General features: G+C 34.0%; 2 protein-coding genes across 2 annotated transcripts in view; one reads left to right on the top strand and one right to left on the bottom strand.

Moving 5' to 3' along the window:
* The first annotated feature begins 1361 nt into the window (after nucleotides 1–1361).
* LOC108750741 (dynein heavy chain 7, axonemal-like) lies at nucleotides 1362–20220 on the top strand. Its single transcript, XM_018490445.1, has 47 exons — nucleotides 1362–1684; nucleotides 1827–2325; nucleotides 3069–3215; nucleotides 3320–3514; nucleotides 3703–4079; nucleotides 4158–4379; nucleotides 4544–4841; nucleotides 5057–5404; nucleotides 5470–5735; nucleotides 5909–6062; nucleotides 6185–6411; nucleotides 6478–6679; nucleotides 6752–6986; nucleotides 7091–7206; nucleotides 7333–7611; nucleotides 7931–8188; nucleotides 8271–8555; nucleotides 8617–8865; nucleotides 8978–9323; nucleotides 9414–9583; nucleotides 9662–9793; nucleotides 9869–10090; nucleotides 10215–10666; nucleotides 11055–11246; nucleotides 11391–11538; nucleotides 11623–11841; nucleotides 11927–12102; nucleotides 12184–12493; nucleotides 12611–12856; nucleotides 12950–13179; nucleotides 13238–13457; nucleotides 14202–14390; nucleotides 14519–14893; nucleotides 15021–15193; nucleotides 15314–15559; nucleotides 15618–15905; nucleotides 16181–16372; nucleotides 16448–16674; nucleotides 16754–17127; nucleotides 17193–17373; nucleotides 17457–17645; nucleotides 17703–18300; nucleotides 18365–18575; nucleotides 18997–19231; nucleotides 19409–19560; nucleotides 19638–19919; nucleotides 19997–20220. The coding sequence occupies exons 1-47, from the start codon at nucleotides 1362–1364 to the stop codon at nucleotides 20201–20203; spliced, it is 11862 nt and encodes a 3953-aa protein (XP_018345947.1). The 3' UTR covers nucleotides 20204–20220.
* The window catches only part of LOC108750743 (IQ domain-containing protein D-like), a 3255-nt gene continuing 709 nt past the window's right edge, over nucleotides 20217–22762 (bottom strand). Inside the window, exons 2-8 of the mRNA XM_018490449.1 lie at nucleotides 22348–22529; nucleotides 22128–22235; nucleotides 21472–21649; nucleotides 21247–21382; nucleotides 21005–21154; nucleotides 20773–20902; nucleotides 20217–20670 (exon numbers count right to left, since the gene is read on the bottom strand). Of these exons, the coding sequence (XP_018345951.1) occupies nucleotides 20479–20670; nucleotides 20773–20902; nucleotides 21005–21154; nucleotides 21247–21382; nucleotides 21472–21649; nucleotides 22128–22235; nucleotides 22348–22365 (912 nt within the window). The 5' untranslated portion in view covers nucleotides 22366–22529 and the 3' untranslated portion in view covers nucleotides 20217–20478. The remainder of the gene's footprint in view (nucleotides 20671–20772; nucleotides 20903–21004; nucleotides 21155–21246; nucleotides 21383–21471; nucleotides 21650–22127; nucleotides 22236–22347; nucleotides 22530–22762) is intronic.

Below are 22762 nucleotides of genomic sequence, written 5' to 3'. Positions count from 1 at the left end.
TATCCACGCGGTCCTCGTTTTGGCCACGAATCGCCGTTGCGGAGCATGTGCCGCCCACATATTTTCACTGGCAAAAGCTAACAAAAACGGGTGCTTTTCTCCCTTTAAAGCGTCGCCTTTACGCTCTTAATCGTTCGTCTATATGTGCATATTTTAATTCCGATCATAGTGTGCAAGGGGCATGCTAGGAGGTTGCGGGGGTCCAATATGTTTATTTTTTTTTGCACACACATATACATATACACGTGCGCGCGCGTGAACGAGCACACACACACACACACACACACACACACACACACACACACACTTAGCAAATTGTCCCTGATAATTTGCTGAACTGAATTCTCGTTCGCATATTCCTGGAATAAAGAAAGAATTAATACTTCACGTTGCCTATTTAGATGTATAGAGGGATCAACAGTGTACTATATGTATCAGAGACGAGTGACAATCAAATGTGTGTGAATTGTCGTAATATATGTACATATATATATACATATATATATACTATATATACGTTATATAAATACAGATATATAAAATTTAATATCGCGATAAACTTTATATTTTGCGTTAAACTTTATATTTCGCGAAATATTCAATATATAAAGGAAATGTATTATATTGCATCGTTATCTTCATATCTTCGGTGCCGCAAAGTCGCAAGCTAGCGGCCATTGACAGATATCAAACTATCAGATTATATCATCGACAGATTCACTACACTTATGAAAGTATTATTCTGAAAACGATGTCACACACACACACACACATATATAAATATATAATAAATATTTATGTTAAAAGGAACAGATATCTATCATATTATTTTTTTTACATCCTTCAGCCTTCATTTCTTTATTAAATGTGTATTTCCCAGAATGGATTTTTTGTTTTTGCACAAATGCTCGTTTTCAATTATTTTTTGCGTTATCAATGCGTATTGCATTATTACGTTAACAATTCTTATATCATCAACAAACAACAGTAAAGATATCGCACTATATTTAGAACGCACTTTTACGATATTAGCGTATTATATTTAGTACTAGTTCATGTTACATGTATACTATAGAATTTCAGGTATAAAAATGTATTTATCGATAAAAGAGCGTTCTGAATACAGGCAGATTTATGTACGATTGACGTGGCTTGACGTAACACGTCTCCATGTTATTGTGACTGCTATGGTAACGTAACCCTTATAAAGCAAGTGAAACGGTAAAGTTGTACCGTAAAGGAAAAGATTGAATGATTTATTTTATGATTTTCTGTTCAAATCACGTACACACTCAATGTCCTAAAATTTACATTAGTGTGACAATTCTGATAAAAAGAAAGTAAAGGTTTGAGATTACACGATGGAGAACCTGCGTTGTATACAAGAAAAAGATAGAAGTCAAAGCAAGGAAGAAATTATAGAGCAAGATAAAAGCGACGAAGGAATTGACATTTGTAAATCGGAATCGTGCACAGGATTGGCAAAGCAAAGTGAGGAGTCATTCGTTAGGAAATCTCATCGTAAAAAACATCGGATGAAATCCACTTCTCACATGTATTGCCTAAATACCAAACTTTTCCAAAGTTATCACGTGAATTGGAAGACATATGATCGTTTAAAAAAATATATTAAAGATAAACCGGAGATTTTCAATTTGCCACCAAAATGTGAAGCTCCGTCGAGGTAAGCAGTTCGTAAAATATTGTTTATTTCTTGCAAAGTATAACATTATAGATACGTTATAATGCTTGATTACGTATTTCTGTTTTCCATATAAAGTATATATCAAATTTTGTAAAAAAAAAATTATTAAATAAATTTAAAGCAGCACCATGGCACAAAAGAAAAGCGAAAAAATAATTTCTTTCAAAGATGATTATTATACGTCACTATGTAAGAAGAGAACTGAATTTCGGATGCATCTGATCAGGAAGATCAAAGGACCGATGAAATGCAACAAAGACAAGATAGAAATTTGTAGTGCAAAGGAGTGTATGATTTTAGACGATGATAACATTTGCGGACAAACAACAGCACCTTTGAGCGACGATATTGATAACATTTGGCTCACGGAGGATGACAAGAATCTCTTGAGGTATTATTACTATATTCTTCATGAGGTTGACGACATTCACGCAGGTACCTTAGATTCTGACACGTTAAAGAAGATAACGAGCATGGTGTCCGCTGAATGGCAGAAGAAATACAAGAAATGTTTCAATCAATTGATTAGAGAATTAAAAAGTGACTATGTTGCGAACATGAAAAAGTCTATCGTTGACTTTGTGCTGCAGGAACCCTTCGAGGAGGTGCTCTTTGCTCCGGTAAGTATTATCGCATAAAGGAGGACTGTTGGTCTCGCGCTATGACGTCGCTGCGTTTGTCTTAGCGCCGAGACACTACCGTCTCCAAATGTCTGCAATGACACATAATATAGGTATATGAGAAAGTATTATTTCACGAGTAGTATAAAATTTTGAGCGCCTGATATTCGACAAAATATGCCCTTTTGTCCAATAATCCACGGTCGCTGCTCTTTACACTCGATTGCTTTTTACGATTACACATTCCGATTACACATTGCAGCCGTTGCTCCCCCGAGAAATCGCCGAATTGTCGCCGGAGCACAGTATTAAATATATAAAAAAAAGAACAAAATTGGAGAAGATATCGATCACGCTGTATCACCCGTGCATACGCAAAGCTTTAAATTACTGGTATCGTGAATATGGGTTAGTAAACTGAAATGGCACATATCATCAGAATATTATTATACATGAAATGATTTTTGGTCCAGTATAATCTCGTAATTCATAGAGAGGCCAGACAAATAGACATACGAGAGCTGACGTCGTATAGACAATCGTACGATCTTTCAAAATTTGATTACAAATTCTTAAGACTTCTTAAAGATACGAGCGACAATCTTCTCAAACGGTGGTTGCCAAAGATTTGCAATATTTTACTCATAGTAAGAAATTCGCTGTATAACTTAAGCCTTAAGCGGTAGAAATTATTTTTTATAGATATTAATTCGTACCTGATGTCAAAATCTCTACGTCAATAGGCTTCGAAGAAGGGAACTCTACCATCTGTGAACACTCCGCAATATAATAGATTCTTCAATTGCCTTGCCTACGTCATGGAAGATCAACTGCGAAACTTGTGCTTACGTTCGATGGAAGACTATATTAATTACCTCAAGGACGTTGGTGTAAGTATAATTTTTATAGACTGTCCGATAGACGGTGTCCGATTAAAAATTTGTTTTTAATGTATATCTCGATCCAATACATTAAATACAATTATTTTAAATAGTACACAAATTGTGGCTTTAATATAAACGTTGTGGTACGAAACACATCTATCGTTTTTGATCCTACATTCAAAGCATTTGCAAACGGCCTTTCAATGTTGCTGAATTCTCTTTATGATGCTGTAACAACATTACCACGAGCGGAAATAAAACTCAAGTGGATTTATCCGGATAGTAGTTCCGTTGAATTGCTCAAGGTATACATTTTACATAATATTGAATGGGTTAAAAATATCATATAATGTTTAAATAAAATTATTAAATAATTACCAAAAATATCATTTTCAATAATTATTTGATTATTGTACTCAATATAATGATTAAAAATTATTAATAAAGTTATATTATAATACTATAATTATTAAATTCCTACTTGCTTTCGCAGCCAGTGATTTCTCCAGACCTTCTTGAGCAACATGCGAATGTCATATCAAATTTAATTGAACAATATAAAACTGATCCGGAAATGCAGTTGCATGAGTTCGATAAATATATGAACTTAATAAATAATAAGGACATCAATTATATTCGGAACTTTCTAAAGACCCAACCACCTAATCCGTACGAGAAATATTGCGAACTCGTTGATTATTATGATCAATTAAGCAAGAATATTCCACTAGAGTTTTATTGGACATCTTTTACTGATCTCTTTGAAGTTCGCAGACGTTATATTATAGAACATCTCGCATCTACAGCTGCTCAACTGAAAGGTGAATTAATTTCAAAAATGGTCGCTGATTATCAACAAAAAGTTCGAACGTACGTTTCTCGTAAATGTGACTTAATGACTAAAAATTGTGACAATAATTTTATTATCTAATAATTTTTAATTATTAGTATAGGAGATATTTATCAAAACATCGCAGACCGAGCGTTACGTATACCGCCAAATACGTCAGAACTTGTGAAATTGCAGGCTTTTATACAAACATCTGAAACGGAGACTGTTTTTGAACTAGAAACTCAATTGCAAGAAGTAATGAAATATATAATATTTTTATCAGATTATCATCCTTTAACAGCTGTTGAGTTGAAGAAAAATAATTTTGCTTTTTATTGGTAAGAGCATGTTTTAATTATATTAATTTAATTTGCAATAAAATTTGTTTTATAATTACATATCAAAGAATTGTTTCACATAATTACATATAAAGGAAAAAAAGTTTAATTATATCTAGAAATTTTTTAAATAATGTAAATAATTGAAATTCTTGTACATTCAGGTATCTCACAATGCCTGAAATTTTCGAAAAGCATCGAGAAATAATTGAAAGTAAAACGGACGAGTATCAAGCATCACTTAAAGCTAGAATCGAGAAATTTGAACAGGATCTTGAGATTTATGTGAAATATTGCAACGAGTTGCAATATTGGGGCAATATTGAGGAGATACATCGATATAAAAAGAAAGCTACGAGACTCCACGAAAAATTGATTACTGCTATGGAAACAATTTTAGAATTCAACGATGAAGAAAGGTTATTCGGATGGGAAATGACAAAATATCCCTTAAGAAAACAGGTAATACAATAAAGATTGAATTTTATCGATTCACATTTATCAGCACATATATTTTGAAGCAATCTAGTGATATAAATAAATTATAGAAATTATCATAAGTTCAAAGCTTTTATGATTTTAAAAATACAAAAAATTCAATGTTTTATATCTACATTTTCTATCTCATGTTATTTTTTTTATACGGAAGGAATAATATTATTTTTATTGATAATTAGGTAGCCGATAAGTTGGCACCCTACAAAAAATTCTATGATATTGCCTGTGAATTTTTAACTAATTATGAAAATTGGACCGAAAGTATGATAGGCTCATATGATCCCGAAGATATTGAAACTGAAACGATCAATGCATATCGTTTGATATACAAGTCGGAAAAAACTTTTCAAGAACCTATAGTGAAAAAGTTAGCAGAAACCGTAAGAACAAAAATCGAAGATTTTAAAGAGCATATGCCGGTAATCTTGACTCTCGGGAATCCTTCCTTGAGAAGTCGCCATTGGGAACAGATTTCGGAAATTGTTGGGTTTCCGATAAAAGTCGATGAATACATGACGTTGGCCAAGGTAAAGACTAATCTAACTAGCTTGTCATTGGTTACAGATCATAATCGTATTTACGTCCGATATAGATTCTCGACTATGGTCTAGGCGACTATGTCTCGAAATTTGATCCAATATCCGAGGCGGCTACTAAAGAGGGTAATTTGGAGAGGGCTTTAATCAAAATGCATTTGGATTGGACGGATATCGCTTTTACTGTCATACTTTTTCGAGACACTGGCACATATGTTATTGCCAGTGTAGAAGAGATACAGATGTTGCTCGACGATCATCTAACGAAAGCCCAAACGATAAAGAATTCTATTTACATAAAACCATTTGAGAAAGAAACTCTGTAGGTTTACAAAACTTTTATAACTGTTTTATACAGAGAAAGAAAGAGAGAGAGGGAGGGGGGGGGGAGGGGAGAGAAAAATTTCATTTCTTTTAGTTTAATTGCTACTTTAATTGTCAAATAAAGTTCATGATCATTTATCATTCTATGCTATTATCTTGTTATTTTATCAGAGAATGGGAAGCCAAGTTACTTTTGTTACAAGATATTATGGATTATTGGCTCGAAGTTCAAGCAACGTGGATGTATCTTGAACCAATATTCACATCGCCCGATATACAGCAACAGATGCCAGAGGAAAGTCGACGATTTATCGCCGTAGATAAAGTTCGTAATTATTCGTAACGTAAATTACCTCGTTATCACTTATACGCATAAAAATATACACATATATATATATATATATATAAATTTATAATAATTTCAAATTTAAATGATGCGCAAAATAGATTTGGAGAGAACTTATGACAATCGTCGCGGTTAATCCAGCAGTTATGATCGTTGTCGATATCGAGAAGATGCTGGATCGCTTGAAAAGGTGTACTACTTTGCTTGAATTAGTGCAGAAAGGACTCGTCGCTTATCTAGAGAAAAAGAGACTCTTCTTTCCGCGATTTTTCTTTCTGTCTAACGATGAACTTCTAGAAATTTTATCTGAGACAAAGGATCCCACGCGGTATATATGCTTTATTATGCTGATTATTATACATATTCAATTCGTAACTGTTTATTTTGATTACAGAGTGCAGCCGCATTTGAAAAAGTGTTTCGAGGGTATTGAAAAATTGACATTTACCGAAGTCAAGGAGGCCACAGATATGATATCATCTGAAGAGGAGGTGATTATTCTCGAGGATATAATCGATACGGCTGCTGCGCGAGGACAAGTGGAAAAATGGCTCCTTGAACTTGAAACTGATATGAAAAAAAGCGTCAAGGCTCAGGTTAATTAAAATCGATAACAAGAAAGTCTTACATTAAATCATTAAATATATTGGTTCGATTTTTCTCTTCAGGTGATACGAGCTAAAAATGCCTTTCCGACTAAAGCTAGGAGCCAATGGGCTCTGCAATGGCCAGGGCAGACTGTTCTCTGTGTTAGTAAACTATACTGGACGATGGATGTTACTGATAAGCTTTTGAAGAAAGCCGAAAATTTAAGAGATTATATAGAAACGTGCACATTCGAGCTTAATGAAATTGTCAAGCTCGTCCGCAGTAAATTATCAAAGCAGAATCGAACGACTTTGGGTCAGTATTTTGTTTGGCAAGAATTAAGTATTCCAGTTACTACGATTCAGAAATTCTCTCTTCTTCTCTTTTTCTTATTCTTTTCTTCTTGTTTTTATTTGCAGAAGCTCTAGTAACGTTAGATGTTCACAGTCGGGATGTGCTGGTGCAATTATGCGAGCAAAATGTAAATCAAGTCACAGATTTTAAGTGGGGTTGCCAAATGAGATATTATTGGATAGTGAGTACATTTAAATACCCAGTCATTCTTTTCAGTTTATTTATAATTTACATTTACATTTGTTATCGTATAATATATATAATATATATTCAGTGTCGCTAGTATGAAAATGATTTTGTTCTATAGGACGACAACTTGTATACGATGATGATAAATTCTCAGTTAGCCTATGCATATGAATACTTGGGCAATACGTCGCGATTAGTGATCACGCCACTCACCGATCGATGCTATCGTACCTTGTTCGGTGCTCTCAGCCAGTATCTCGGCGGCGCTCCGGAAGGACCTGCTGGGACAGGAAAAACTGAAACTACCAAAGATCTGGCAAAGGCAGTTGCCAAGCAATGCGTCGTATTCAATTGCTCGGAAGGGCTAGATTATATCGCTCTGGGAAAATTTTTCAAAGTACAAACTGGAAACATTTAAGCTAACAGCTTATAGAAAAAAAAGCAGCTTACACAAAAAACAATTATACAAAATGTCCCATTTTAAATCAATCCAGTTCATTTTTTTCGAAATTATTGATATACAAAAAATGTTTCATCATCAATAATGTCGTAGATAATTAATTGGTTTGATTAAAATGGGACGTCTTGTATCAAGCTGAAGTTTAAAAAAACATTTTTTTTTGTCCGAGTAATATAAGTATAAAAGATAACCTGTCGTTTTTGCAACAGAAAAAAAATTATTTCTTATTCTAAATATATATTAAATAATTCAACAGGGATTAGCCAGTACAGGTGCATGGTCTTGTTTCGATGAGTTCAATCGCATTGATCTAGAAGTCTTATCGGTAGTGGCGCAGCTAATATTAACTATTCAACGAGCTATACAGGCAGGCAAAAAGATATTAATATTCGAGGACACAGAATTAACACTGGATCGTACTTGCGCGATATTCACCACAATGAATCCGGGATACGCTGGCAGAACGGAATTGCCAGACAATTTGAAAGCTTTATTCCGACCAGTCGCTATGATGGTGAGATCAAATCTGCATTTTGAAAGAAATATGCTTTATTTTCCTATTACAATTATGTTGTATTTTTAAAAATATTTAATAGGTACCGGATTACGCTTTAATAGCAGAAAACATTCTGTACTCATATGGATTTTACAACGCGAGACCTTTATCTGTTAAAATAGTTATGGCTTATAAATTATGCTCAGAGCAACTGTCTAGCCAGAATCATTATGATTACGGTATGCGAGCAGTAAAGTCTGTCCTAATAGCGGCAGGGCATTTGAAATTGAAATATCCAGAAGAAAACGAGGACATTTTACTCTTGCGTAGTATAAAGGATGTGAATTTGCCCAAGTTTCTTCATGAAGATATACCGCTGTTTCACGTATGCCTGTATATTTATGCTTAAATAAAGGGAATAAATCATCAAGAATATATCATTTTAGGGTATCGTCTCGGATCTTTTTCCAAACGTGCAACTTCCTGAACCGGACTATCTGCACTTAAATGCGTCCGCGCGTAAAGCGTGCGCCGCTGCGAACATCCAGTGCGTTCCTGTGTTTCTAGAGAAAATTCAGCAAATATACGAAATGATGTTAGTCAGACATGGATTCATGATCGTCGGATATCCCTTCGCTGGCAAGACTACGGCCTACAGAATGCTGGCAGATGCACTCGAAATTTGCGTAGAAAATGTAAATGTTCCTAACATATTGTTACTTCAGTTCCATCCAAAAATGACAGCACAATTATAGCAGTATATAATGATTAAATCAAATGATTAAATTTAATGTTAATTTTAAATAGAATTGGATAAACGAGCGCAAAGTAGAGATGACGGTGATCAATCCGAAGGCAATAACTCTTGGACAATTGTATGGGCTATTCGATCCAGCGTCTCACGAATGGTACGACGGTATTCTGGCTATTAGCTATCGAGCTTTTGCAACTTCGCCAAACAACAATCGAAAGTGGTTAATCTTCGATGGTCCGATAGACTCGCTATGGATAGAAAGTATGAATACTGTTCTTGACGACAATAAAAAGCTGTGTTTGATGAGCGGAGAGATCATTCAGTTGGCGCCGACGACCAACTTGATATTCGAGCCATTAGATCTAGAAGCTGCTTCACCGGCCACGGTATCTCGTTGCGGTAAATGAGATCTTTAATGGGATCTTTTGCAATAAGCAATAAGCAAGCTTGAAATCTGGAATTAGATGATCAACGAATTGTTCAAAACAGGAATGATTTATATGGAGCCTGAATCATTAGGATGGGAGCCTTTATTAAATTCTTGGTTAGTCAAATTGCCAGAAGTGATAGATGAATGGCTACGAGTCTTTTTGTACGAATCGCTATTCCTCAGATTTTGTAAACCTCTTCTTCACCTATTACGCCGATATAACGTAAAGGTAGAAGATTTATTTTTGATATAAATAAAACTACGTATTACAAGTATTGTTCATACACTTGTATTTATTACTTTGCAGGAAATATGTCCGATGCCTGATTCAAACCTTTTACGATCTGTTACTTATATCATGGATTGTTTCTTGAAAGATTATTACGATGAAGAAGTAGTAAAAAATTTAAGCGAACTCGATCTTCGGGCACAGCTAGAAGTCGGAATCAGATAATCAAATAGTTAATAAAATGTTGTAAGTCATAACGAAATAACTTTATAAATATTTATATAGGGTTCGTTTTTCTTTTCGTGCATCTGGGCGATGGGCGGCACTTTGGAAGCCAAGTCTAAGGAATCATTTAGCATTTTATTTCGTGGGCTTTTGGAGAAAGAATTTCCTCAGACGCTAATGAAAATATATCAGTTAGAAGAACCGGTTCCACCACCTTTAAAACCCTATATATTTATCATACCAAAGTATAAGCTGGTATTTGATTACAGATTTATTAAAGAGGTAAACTTGCAAAAATTTATCTAATTTTGATATCTAGGTAAAAAATATTTTTATCTTTCAAGAAGATGTTTTATTTCACTAAATTACATCTTGCTAAATTTGTGTTATTTTTTTTTTTTATTAGGGCAAAGGAAAATGGAAATTATGGTCGGACGAGCTATTACTGGCGCCCCCGATTCCCCGTGATATCCCTGTCAATCAAATAATTGTGCCAACCATAGAAACAATACGGTACACGGCACTCTTTCAGATGTTGGTACAAAACGAGAAACCGGTACTCTTTGTAGGTCCAACAGGCACCGGAAAGTCGGTATACATAATCGACTTCCTATTGAAGAAGAACAATGCCGAAGTGAATAAGCCAATGTTGATTAATTTTTCCGCGCAAACCACTGCTAATCAGACGCAAGATATTATTATGAGTAAATTAGATCGCAGGCGAAAGGGCGTTTATGGTCCTCCTGTAGGGAAGCGATGGATTATCTTTGTTGATGACGTTTCAATGCCATTGAAAGAGACGTTTGGGGCACAACCGCCCATAGAATTATTACGGCAATGGTTGGATCACTGGCAATGGTAAATCCTGAATTGTTTATCACTTAAGATAAACGTCCCAGTGACCGGACATGTACCTATGTCTGAACACTTACATAAGATTTATTATTATTAATTTCAAATGTTTTTCTATTACAATATTATATCTAATTATAGATTATATATAAAGATTATTTTAAATAGCATTTAAGATTAATAATAATATAAACAAATAAGATTTTGTATAAATGCCCGGATATATGTCTGGTATCACTTCTGGAACATTTACCTTATTGACATTATCTGATTTTTTTAATTTTAACTTATAATTTTGTAATAAAGTTATTACATGTTTGAGTATTGCTTAAATAGTGTTAAATTTAATTTTAATAAAAAAGATTTGTAATTTTTATTAATTTCCTATTGGCAGGTATGATAGAAAAGAAGAATTAATAAAATTGATTGAGATCCAATTAATGTGTGCTATGTCTCCGCCAATCATAGGCAAAGATGTTACGCCGCGATTCAAACGACACTTTGTCGTTTTGGCAATATCTGAATTCCAGGATGACGTTATGATTGCGATATTTAGTAAGATTGTTCTGTGGCATCTCGATACAAGGTCTATAAATTTAAAAATATTTAAGATTTATAAAAATATTCACAAAATATATTTTAAATTTATTCCGTAAATATCTTATTTTGAAAATCTATAATATATATAGTACATGTTTCTTTATTATATTGTTTCTGTCTCATATTGCAGGGGTTTTAGTAAAGAATTTGATCCATGCATTGATCAAATTGTTTTAGCAACGCTAGATATATATAAACAGAGCTTGAGCAATCTGTTACCGATACCTGCGAAATGTCATTACATGTTTAATCTTCGAGATTTCTCCAGAGTTATTCAGGTTGTCCAACATCTTATTATTCACTCTATTATTATCAATATTTTGGAGAAAATTTCTTTATTAATTATTACAATTATTACGCAGGGAGTGCTTTTATCAGTTCCAGAAACTATGCCTGCACTATCAAATATGAAACGATTATGGGTTCACGAGATACTTCGTGTATTTGGAGATCGTTCCGTTGACGAAACTGATATCAATTGGCTGGTAAAGCAAATAAGAGTGACACTGCAGAAACATATGAAAGTCTCGTTAGAAAGTCTCTTCGAAGATCTACTTCCACAGAAGATTCAATATAGAACAGTAAAATTTTATCCTTCCATTAGCTAAAAAAGCTAAAAAAGAAAATTGTGCTTTGACATCTCACATTTTTGTATATTTTCTGTAGATCATAACCATAAATGAATTACGAAATTTGATATATTGCGATTTTATGGATGCTAAGGTAGACATTCGTTTGTACCAAGAAATTAGCGATTTAGAACAATTACGAGAGATTGTGGAAACATATGTTGCTGAGTATAATTCAATGACAAAGAAGCCTATGGATCTGGTAATGTTCCGGTAAATCTGTTTTATATTTGATAAATGTAATACTTGCAATTATAATACTCAATCTTATGCTAAATTCTATGTAATATGAAGGTTCGCAATCGAACATCTATCGAGGATAGCTCGTATCATCAAGCAACCACGAAGTCATGCTCTCCTCATTGGAGTCGGTGGATCTGGAAGACAATCTTTAACCAGATTGGCGTCACACATTAGCGACTACGACGTGTTTCAAATTGAACTTACGCAACAATATGGCCAGCATGAATGGCACGAGGATATTAAAATTATTTTGAGGAAAGTCACTGCTACCGAATTGCATTCGACTTTTCTCTTCAGCGATACGCAAATTAAAGAAGAAACCTTCTTGGAAGATATCAGCAATATGCTTAATTTAGGAGAAGTAAATAACATATCGGTTTATTTATCTTTATTCGCCATTTTGTTTATATATATCTTTTTGTTCGCTAAACAAAATTTAACAACGTGAAAAAATTCAACAATTTTGATCTTTATTTAGGTGCCTAATATATTCGTGGCTGATGAAAAGGCCGAAATATGCGAGAAGATGAGAATAATTGATCGACAACGAGAACGAGCATTTCAAACAGATGGTAGCCCTGCGGCGCTTTTTAATCTATTCGTACAAATCTGTCGCGATCAATTACATATTGTTGTCACTATGTCTCCCATCGGTGACGCTTTTAGAAATCGAATTAGGAAATTTCCGGCTTTAGTTAACTGTTGCACCATAGATTGGTTTCAGGTATTAAAATAAAATCATTAGATTTTATCATTGTTGTTTAAAAAAAAATATGTATATAAAAATAATGTTATATCCTTAATATCATCGTTCAAGCCATGGCCTAAAGATGCATTGTTCGCTGTCGCGACGAAATTCTTGGCTCCCGTTGAACTTACTGAACACGAAAGAAGTGTCGGTATTGATATGTGTCAATTCTTTCATGTATCCACTCAACAATTAAGTGACGAATTCTTAATTCGTTTGAATAGACGCAATTATGTGACGCCTACATCTTATCTCGAAATGATCAAGACATTTCAGACTTTACTCGATAAAAAGCGTGGGTAAGTAAGACTTCGTCAAGCTTCATAATTTTCCGTTTAATTTTTTATAATGTTACAGAGAAGTGCTGCACGCTAAGGCTCGGTATGAAGGTGGATTAGGACAATTGGATAGCACGCAGAATCAAGTAACAGAGATGCAGAATATGTTGAAGCTGTTGCAACCACAATTGATTGCAGCTACGCAGGATATCCAGCGAATATTGGCTACCGTTGAGAAAGAAAATCAGGAAGTCGTTGAGTTTGAGAAAGTAGTCAAAGTCGACGAAGCCGCGGCTGAAGTGAGATCCCTATCGATTACTGACATATTATTGTGTTAACAATATAATACATTAATATTTTAACGAAAAATTAAATATCAATACATTATATTGTTAGAACAATAATATTAGGTTGTTCGGAAAGTAATTTCGTTTTTTCTTATGAAAATGAAAGACGATTTTCAATCAGACGCGTTTCAAATGATCATGAACGGTCGAATTCGATAAATTTAATCTCTCAGCGATCTCACGAGTTGTTATTCGCCGGTTTGCATCAATTAATGCCTTTATTGTGTCTTCATCAGCTTCAACTGGCCTTCCACAACGTGGTGCATCTTCAACATCAAAATTGCCGGATCGAAATTTTGCAAACCAGTTTTGGCACTGGCGTTCTGTCAATACATCTTCTCCATACACATCGGATAATTTTTTTCTTGCTTGAACAGCATTTTTACCTTTTCGATAGTAAAAAAGTAAAATATGCCGAAAATGCTGCTTTTCACTTTCATATTTGATAGGGCACCAACCAAAAACTACTGCGTAGAATCAATCGAACTTTTTTTCACAAGCAAGCCTTGCTATTTCAGCTGTCAAAATATATAATGATTATGCGGCTTAAGTGTGAAGTTGGCTGTGAAAAAATACAATAAGTCCTTTGTTGGGAAAAAACGAAATTACTTTCCAAACAACCTAATATATTATTGACATTAAACATGAAACACAAGTTTAACGACACTATGCTTCTATAAAGTTATTATCATGTAGGTAGTCGCAAATGAAGCAGATGTGATAAGAGCCGAATGCGATGCTGATTTAGCTGAAGCTATGCCTATCTTAAATCGAGCCCAAGCAGCGTTAGACACATTAACATTGGCAGATATCGCAATAGTGAAAGCAATGAAGCATCCGCCTTATGGCGTGAAGCTTATCGTGGAAAGCGTTTGCGTCCTTAAGGTATAAGACAATTGTGCAATGAACAATACTATATATATTGCCATTCGCAAAAGATCTGGCATAATAATGATTCAGATTTTTTTATTTTATTGCTTATACATTGTTGCAATTTCAATGAATTATTACAGCAAATAAAACCAGAGAAAGTACAGACAAAGGAGGGTACGCAAATTGATGATTACTGGAGGGCCGCCTTAAGGATGCTCAGCGATGTTAAATTTTTAGACTCGCTACTTCAGTTCGATAAGGATAACATACCGGATAAAGTAATCGAAACAATACGGAAAGAGTATCTGCCCAGATCGGAGTTTGATCCGGAGAAAGTCAAAAGAGTGTCAACGGCTTGCGAAGGATTATGCCGTTGGGTCATTGCAATGTCTGAGTACGACATAATCGCAAAAATCGTCGCTCCTAAGAAACGAGCCCTTGCGCAAGCTGAAGCTATCTATTATGATGCTATGGAAAAATTAAATATGAAGAGAGAACAATTGCGCCAAGTACAGGTACGCATTGCGAATATCAACAAAAGTAATACAAAATGATAATCAAATTCAATTTCTAAAACAATAACAGTACATTTATATATAAATATATTTAACAAATTTAATTAAAAAAAAAATCTACTATTAGCAAAAATTGTTGGATCTTCAAGAAATTCTAAACAAAAGAAAAATGGAGTTTCAAACGATGTCGGACCAGGTGGCGGATTGTGAGCTGAAATTGAAGCGAGCCGCAGATCTCATCGGAGGATTAGGCGGAGAATATGCACGATGGTCCGAAACTGCTCAGGATCTAGGCGACAAGTAAGACTTGTTTGAAGTGGATCTTTATTTATATAATAATTATTGCAAATTTTCTTTTAATTATTGTGAATGTACATTACGGTAAATTCACATTAATTTGATTTTTTCTACTTTCTGTAGATATTATCGGCTAACGGGAGACGTGTTAATTGCTTCCGGTGTAGTGGCTTACTTAGGTCCATTCACTATGCCGTTTCGCGTGCAGCAGATAAACGAGTGGGTGCAATTGTGCACGAATATGCAAGTAATTTGCAGTTATAATTTCTATCTGCGCGATATACTTGGCGATCCAGTTTTGATCAGATCGTGGAACATCGCCGGATTGCCCGCCGATGCATTTTCTATCGACAATGGAATTATCGTTACGTAAGTAAATTGTCATCTCAGTAACATATAATGTTACGTAATGCTAATATTTTTTTAGAAATGCCAGAAGATGGCCATTGATGATAGATCCACAAGGCCAAGCTAACAAATGGATAAGAAACATGGAAAGGAAGAATAATATGAGCATTATTCGATTAAGCCAACTTGATTACGTCAGGGTTTTAGAAAATGCGCTACAATTTGGACTGCCAGTGTTGTTAGAAAACATAGAAGAAGAGTTAGATGCCATTCTTGAACCGATACTTCTTAAACAGATATTCAAGCATGCTGGTGCATGGTGCATAAAATTAGGCGACGCTGTAATAGAATATAACAATAATTTTAGGTACTCTTGAATTATACAAACTGCTGCATTTTTAATTTTATATTAACAAACTCATTGATGCAATATATGTTTATTAACAAATTTTATTGCTTGTTATATGGCATATATGGATAGCAAAACGATTTGTTACTAATTTTATTTTATTAGAAATAATTTCGTTTTTATAAATTGTTTCATCACGATTTTGTCTTAACACATTGATTTAGACAAGAAAACATAATTAAAAAACTTGAGATATTTTTCAACATAATATAACTGATCATATTGATACATAGGCTTTATATTACGACAAAATTAAGAAATCCTCATTATATGCCGGAAATAGCTGTAAAAGTAACTCTGCTGAATTTTATGATAACACCGAGCGGTCTGGAGGATCAGTTGCTTGGAATTGTAGTTGCGAAGGAAAGACCCGATTTGGAATCAGAAAAAAATTTTTTAATCATGCAGAGTGCTGAAAACAAAAAGTATGTTCTTTAATATACATTATACTCCTCTATTTCACATGATTTACTTATATAATTTTTTACTTTATCTGACAGAATGTTGAAAGAGACAGAAGACAAAATCCTGGAGGTACTTTCCGTGGCAAAAGGTAACATTTTAGAAGACGAGGAAGCTATTGACATTTTAATGATGTCTAAACATTTGTGTGACGATATTCAGATAAAGCAAGCGGCCACGGAAGCTACGGAAAAGTCGATCGATGCCGCGAGAATGCAGTACAAACCCATTGCGACTTATTCGACTATACTTTTCTTCACAATAGGTAAATAAATCGTGCAACATCAATAGTACCAAGAAAAGTCTTTAAATTGAATATTTTAACCGGATTAATTTTTTCGCAGCATCTCTAGCTAACATAGATCCAATGTATCAATATTCATTGTTATGGTTTGTGAATCTTTTCAACATGGCTATCGATCATACGGAGCCGACCGATAATATTAAACAACGTCTGAAAGACTTGACCAAATACTTTACATATTCCCTTTACGTCAATATCTGCAGATCTTTATTTGCTAAGGATAAATTATTATTCACGTTACTTCTCGTTTTCAATCTGCTTGAGACGAGCGTTACATCGGAAAGCATGAGCCAATGGCTTTTTTTATTAACTGGTGGAATGGGTTTGGAAAACCCGTATCCTAATCCTGCCGAGTGGCTGCTCGTAAAATATTGGGATGAAATGTGCAGATTGGATACTATTAAAGGATTCGAAGTAAATTTTTGTATAATCGATTAGAAAATCGATATTTATAGATTATATTTATCAATTTTCCGTAGGGCATCAAAGACGCATTCTCCAATGCAGTTGACAACTGGAAGAAAGTATTCGACTCGAAAGAACCGCAGAAAGAAACTTTCCCAGCGCCATATGACAAATTAAATTTATTCGAACGATTATTAATTTTGCGTTGTATCCGTCCCGATAAAATTATCCCAGCGGTGCAATTGCTCGTGGAAGGTAAAAAATATGTTTACAAGCGAGTATCAAAATCGAATGAATTAAACAGACATCATTGATTACTGCAATTATTCGTATTGTAGAACAAATGGGCCCGCAATACGTAGAAGCACCACCTTTCGACTTAGTATCTTGTTTTGCGGATTCCAACTGTAGTATTCCATTGATATTCGTCCTAACTCCCGGTGCCGATCCGACGCAAACCTTGTTGACATTTGCCGACGAGCAAGGCTATGGTGTCGACCGTCTTTTCTCTTTGTCTCTTGGCCAAGGTAAGTATTTACTGTATGAAAATTTATCGTATAAAACTAACCGTGTCATTGCCTCAGGTCAAGGACCTATAGCGGAGAAATTAATAAGAAACGGTGTGTGGTTTGGTAATTGGGTAGTATTGCAAAATTGTCACCTGGCCAAGAGCTGGATGCCGACTTTAGAAAAGATATGCGAGGGTCTGACACCCGATGCGATTCATCCTGACTTCCGGCTATGGTTAACCAGTTATCCAGCAGAGCATTTTCCCATAACGGTCCTTCAGAACGGTATCAAGATTACGAATGAACCACCCAAAGGACTCAGGGCCAATATTTTGAGATCCTACTCGAGTGATCCAATCAGTAATATAGAATTCTTCGAAGGCTGCATTCAAAGCGAGTACTTCAAAAAGCTACTGTACTCATTGAGCTTCTTCCATGCTATCGTACAAGAGAGACGGAAATTTGGCCCGATTGGCTGGAACATTCCATACGAATATAATGAGACAGATCTGAGGATCAGCGCTTTGCAATTGAAGATGTTTCTGGATGAGTATGAGGACGTGCAGTTTGATGCTTTGCTGTACCTCACGGGTGAATGTAACTATGGAGGTAGAGTTACAGACGAGTGGGACCGTAGAACACTGAATACTATTCTATCAAAATTCTATTGTCCGTGAGTATTAACAAATTGTGTAATTTTAATCAATTAAGAAATTATTACTTATGTCCTTACTTAGGAAACTATTGACTGATGAAATATACTACTTTGACGCATCGTCTACTAGTTATTATTGTCCGATCGCTAAAGAATACGAAGCATATATCGCATATATTAGAACACTTCCGATAATTACAGAACCAAGTGTATTTGGCATGCATGAAAATGCCGACATACTTAAAGATCAACGAGAGACAGATCTGTTATTCTCTTCATTATTGCTCACTCAGGTAATTTTTATTTAATTTTTCGTGAAAATAATTATATTATGTATCGTATGTATTATAATTACTTTTTTTATTTTATCAAACTTTATTCAGGATCGAACGGTATGTAATCAAGATATTATCAGAAAAAATAATAGAATTTTAATTTATAACAATTATACTAATCGCTAATTAATTTTATACAATCATAAAATATTAAATATGTATTTTTTATCATTATTTGTTTTTATTGCTCGATCTCAGGATCTTTGGAAAATTAATGAGGTATGTTATATATCGCTTTTTGAGATTACGATCTTACATTATACGCATGTAACTTTAATAAATCTTGATTTGATTCTCTCTGAGCTTGAGGTGGAATCTTAAACTAAATGGACTAAACGACTTGAGTAGATAAGAAACGTTTTATTATCTTTTCTCCTAGGAAGCTGTTAAATCCGGTTTGAGACAAACTTCTGACGATGATATAGTTTATGATGTTGCGACAGATATCTTGGATAAGCTTCCAGAGGGTTACGATCTCATTGCAGCACTTGCTAAATATCCTACATTATACAGTCAAAGCATGAACACTGTGCTAGTGCAAGAGATGGACAGATTTAACAAATTATTAAGCTGTATCAGGAGTAGTCTTATTAATGTACGAAAAGCTATTAAAGGTATATATCAGTTTAAAAAAAATTCATACACGTGAAATATTGTCAATTAACTTAGACTATCAATCTTTCATATTTTATTTATATGTATATATAATAAAAGTATTATGATAAAAATTGAAAAAAAAAAAATTAACAGCATCTTAGGAATTATATTATCGTAATACTGTAATACCGCAGGTTTGATCATAATGTCTTTTGAGCTTGAAGATATTTACGGAGCAATCTTGACAAGCAAGTTACCTCTTTTGTGGAAAACAAATTCTTACCCCTCCTTAAAACCTTTGGGCAGTTATATCAATGATTTTCTACAACGTTTAATATTTTTACAAGTAATTCTCTGTATATTAGCGTTTTATTCTTTTAATTAATCTTGAACTATTTTAAAACATGAATTTGTTTTATACAGCAATGGTATGAGGAGGGACCACCCGTTACATTCTGGTTGTCTGGGTTTTATTTTACGCAAGCGTTTCTAACTGGGACACTGCAAAATTACGCGCGAAAGTATCAGATCCCTATAGATCTTCTTACATTTGACTTCGTAATCCTGAAAGAAACTGTCTTTACGATTACCCCCGAGGATGGCGTTTACATTTATGGGTTATTTTTGGACAGTGCAAGATTTGATATAAAGAAAATGTGTATAGAGGAGAGCTTTCCCAAAGTACTTTACGATAACGTACCTTTTGTAAGTAAATTTATCTCCCAAGAAAGACATGTATTCATAGATCAATGACAAAACTTACCTTTTCGCTACAATTCCAGCTGTGGCTGATACCAATGAAGAAGCAAGATATCAAAGAAAGACAATCGTATGTTTGTCCGCTATATAAAACCACTGAACGCCGTGGGGTATTATCCACTACTGGTCACTCTACGAACTTCGTTATAGCTATACTGTTGCCCACGGAGAAGCCATCTGAACACTGGATTATAAGAGGAGTAGCTATGCTTTGTCAACTCAGTGAATAAAATAAGCTAATGTAATGCCACTTGCTCCTTTTTTCTAGTTTCCCCATTACAGTAGTTTAAATTATGTATCTTAGCATATTCATAAAAAAATATTATTTTCGGTGCTTTGTTTTCTCGTGCATATATTAACGAATTACTTTAATAGCACTATATCCTGGCATGTTATCAGAATGTTCAAAGGACATACGGAGATCCCGCATCTGAAGGTCTGTGCTATTAAGGTGATATCATTTGTTTGTTCAAATGTAAAACTGATGGAATTGTCTTATTTTTGTTTATTTTCTCTTCGTTTTTCGCCGTTTCTTTAAAGAAATACGTTCAAAGTACGCTTTCCATGCTCTTTGGATAATCTTAGCGGCTCGGTTGCGCCTAAGCAAATCCAGTTGTTCAGTGAAAGCTATCATTAGCGCGATTTCTCGCTCCTTCTTGAATTGAACATACAGTTCCCGTTGCACGGCCAGCTGATCCTAATGAAAAATTAATGACAATTCAGAAAAATTGTACATACAAATATATATTAATTGTACATAAAAATATATATTAAATTTTAGATTAAATATACTACAAACCTCCATTTCTTTAATTTTTCCTTTAATAATTTCATTGTTTTTTGATAGTTCTTCTGTTAACGCATGAGACGCGCCGATGTCGCAATCGTATTTAGCAAGAAGCGCAATATATTGTTGTTCAATGTTTGCACTGAAATATAAAATTAATCAAATTGAACAATTACTTCTTCTGGATGATAACAGATATTCTCTAATTAAATGGATCTTTTTACGGAAATTGTTCCACATTTACCATATATCAAAAAGCTTTTTCTCAGATGTTGCATTGAATTCTATAATGTTGTGCAATCTACGCTCTGCTGAATCTATTTCAGACTGTAGTATTTTCCTTCGTGTTTCCTCTCGTTCCCTTACATTCATCATTTCCCGCATTGATTCCTCTCTACAAATAAAAATAAAATTTGTTAAAAAATTAAAATAATACAAACAAAACGAGATAAATTTTATTTCAATAAATAATACATTTCTCAGTACATTTCTTTTGGTATCTCTACTTCTGACGTTTCCTTGATGCTTCGCATTATTTCTTCCTCGTCATTTACGCAGGTAACAATATCCCTCAGAAAAATTTCACAGCTCGAGTTTTGTTCTTCAGATACCTCCTGCAAAGCTGCCATGATAATTGATACTTTAATCTGTATCCAAAATAATACGTATGTACTATTTAATAACAATAGAATTTTTCTTCATTAAATTTACCTTCGAATTCCGCCAAAACTTCCGCTATTTTTGTCCGGCAATCGTGCAAATTGATAGCGTGCATGGATTCTACATTGGGAGTTCTCTTCATGCGGGATATAACGAATTTTTTTAAGAGCTCGATGAGATCGATGATCTCTTGAAGCAATGGCGAATCATCCACTCCACATTTTTCAATCTATTAAGTAATAATAAAGAATGATTCGATCAAGATAATTTTTTACTTAACATTCAACATTCAATTGTTATAGAACGGATAATTTTGAAACTGTTTTAATTTTACGAATGCAACATGGCGATTTTTAGCGCGAAATTAACGCGTTATCACATTGATAAAAGTGGTTCTTTTTCAGAGTTCGCCGATTGGCTGATCGGAGAAAAATTATTGGAACTTCGGAAATTCTCTCTATCCAACAGCCAATCAGTGCGTTTGAAAAGCTTGTGGTACGACACATGAAATATAAAGTTTGGAATCGAGTGAAGTTACTGAAATAAATATTAAATAAAATTAAATAATAATTAATTAAGAAAAATTTTGAGAGGTATATAGAATGAACACTTTTTCAAACAGAAAAACATAAAAGAAAAAATTAATATCTGTTAAGAAAACAAAGAAATTTATTTGTTTAAATCGAATATAAATTTTGCAAAATTACCGATTCCTTTATCCTGTTAGTAACGCTTGTCAAAAGTTTCTCCATTCGAGTTATTGAAATCGCGTCTTCTTGCTCGCTCATGATCCTTTCTCTCTCTGATGCTCGCTTCTATCAATACAGTTTAATTTTAATCTCAGTTCAATTAACTCTTCATCGTTTTTTAGTTTTAAGAATAAGAAAAAGATGAAGAGTAAGCTGAACCGAGATTAAGTTAATTTACATTAGTAGAAACGGGCATCAGACTTCTTAGACGATTTTACGGTCTTCTTTTCGCAGAATTATCCAGAGTATATGTGATACATCTAACGATCCAACAATACGTATACTTCTATGGTTACGATCCTTGCATTCCAATGTGCTTTCTATGCAATATATCGACGATACAGAACGCTTTTGAACTTTCTGAAATTATAATCTTTTTTACTTAAGGCTTCGAGACATCATATATTTTCTAAGAACCTATCGTTAAAATATTAAAAACAATATATATAGATTATATTTATTTGTATAATTTAAGTAAAAGTCTGAAGTAAAAGTTTAAAATATTTTTTTAATATTAAAATGTTACTTCTCTCGTTCTTTCATCACGCATAAATATGTGTACATTAATATATATAAATATTCATAAACATGTA

Source organism: Trachymyrmex septentrionalis, unplaced genomic scaffold (genome assembly GCF_001594115.1).
Source record: "Trachymyrmex septentrionalis isolate Tsep2-gDNA-1 unplaced genomic scaffold, Tsep1.0 scaffold37, whole genome shotgun sequence".
NCBI classification, from domain to species: Eukaryota; Metazoa; Arthropoda; class Insecta; order Hymenoptera; family Formicidae; genus Trachymyrmex; species Trachymyrmex septentrionalis.
Note: the sequence above shows the minus strand (reverse complement) of the source record. Positions and strands in the feature narration are given on the sequence as shown.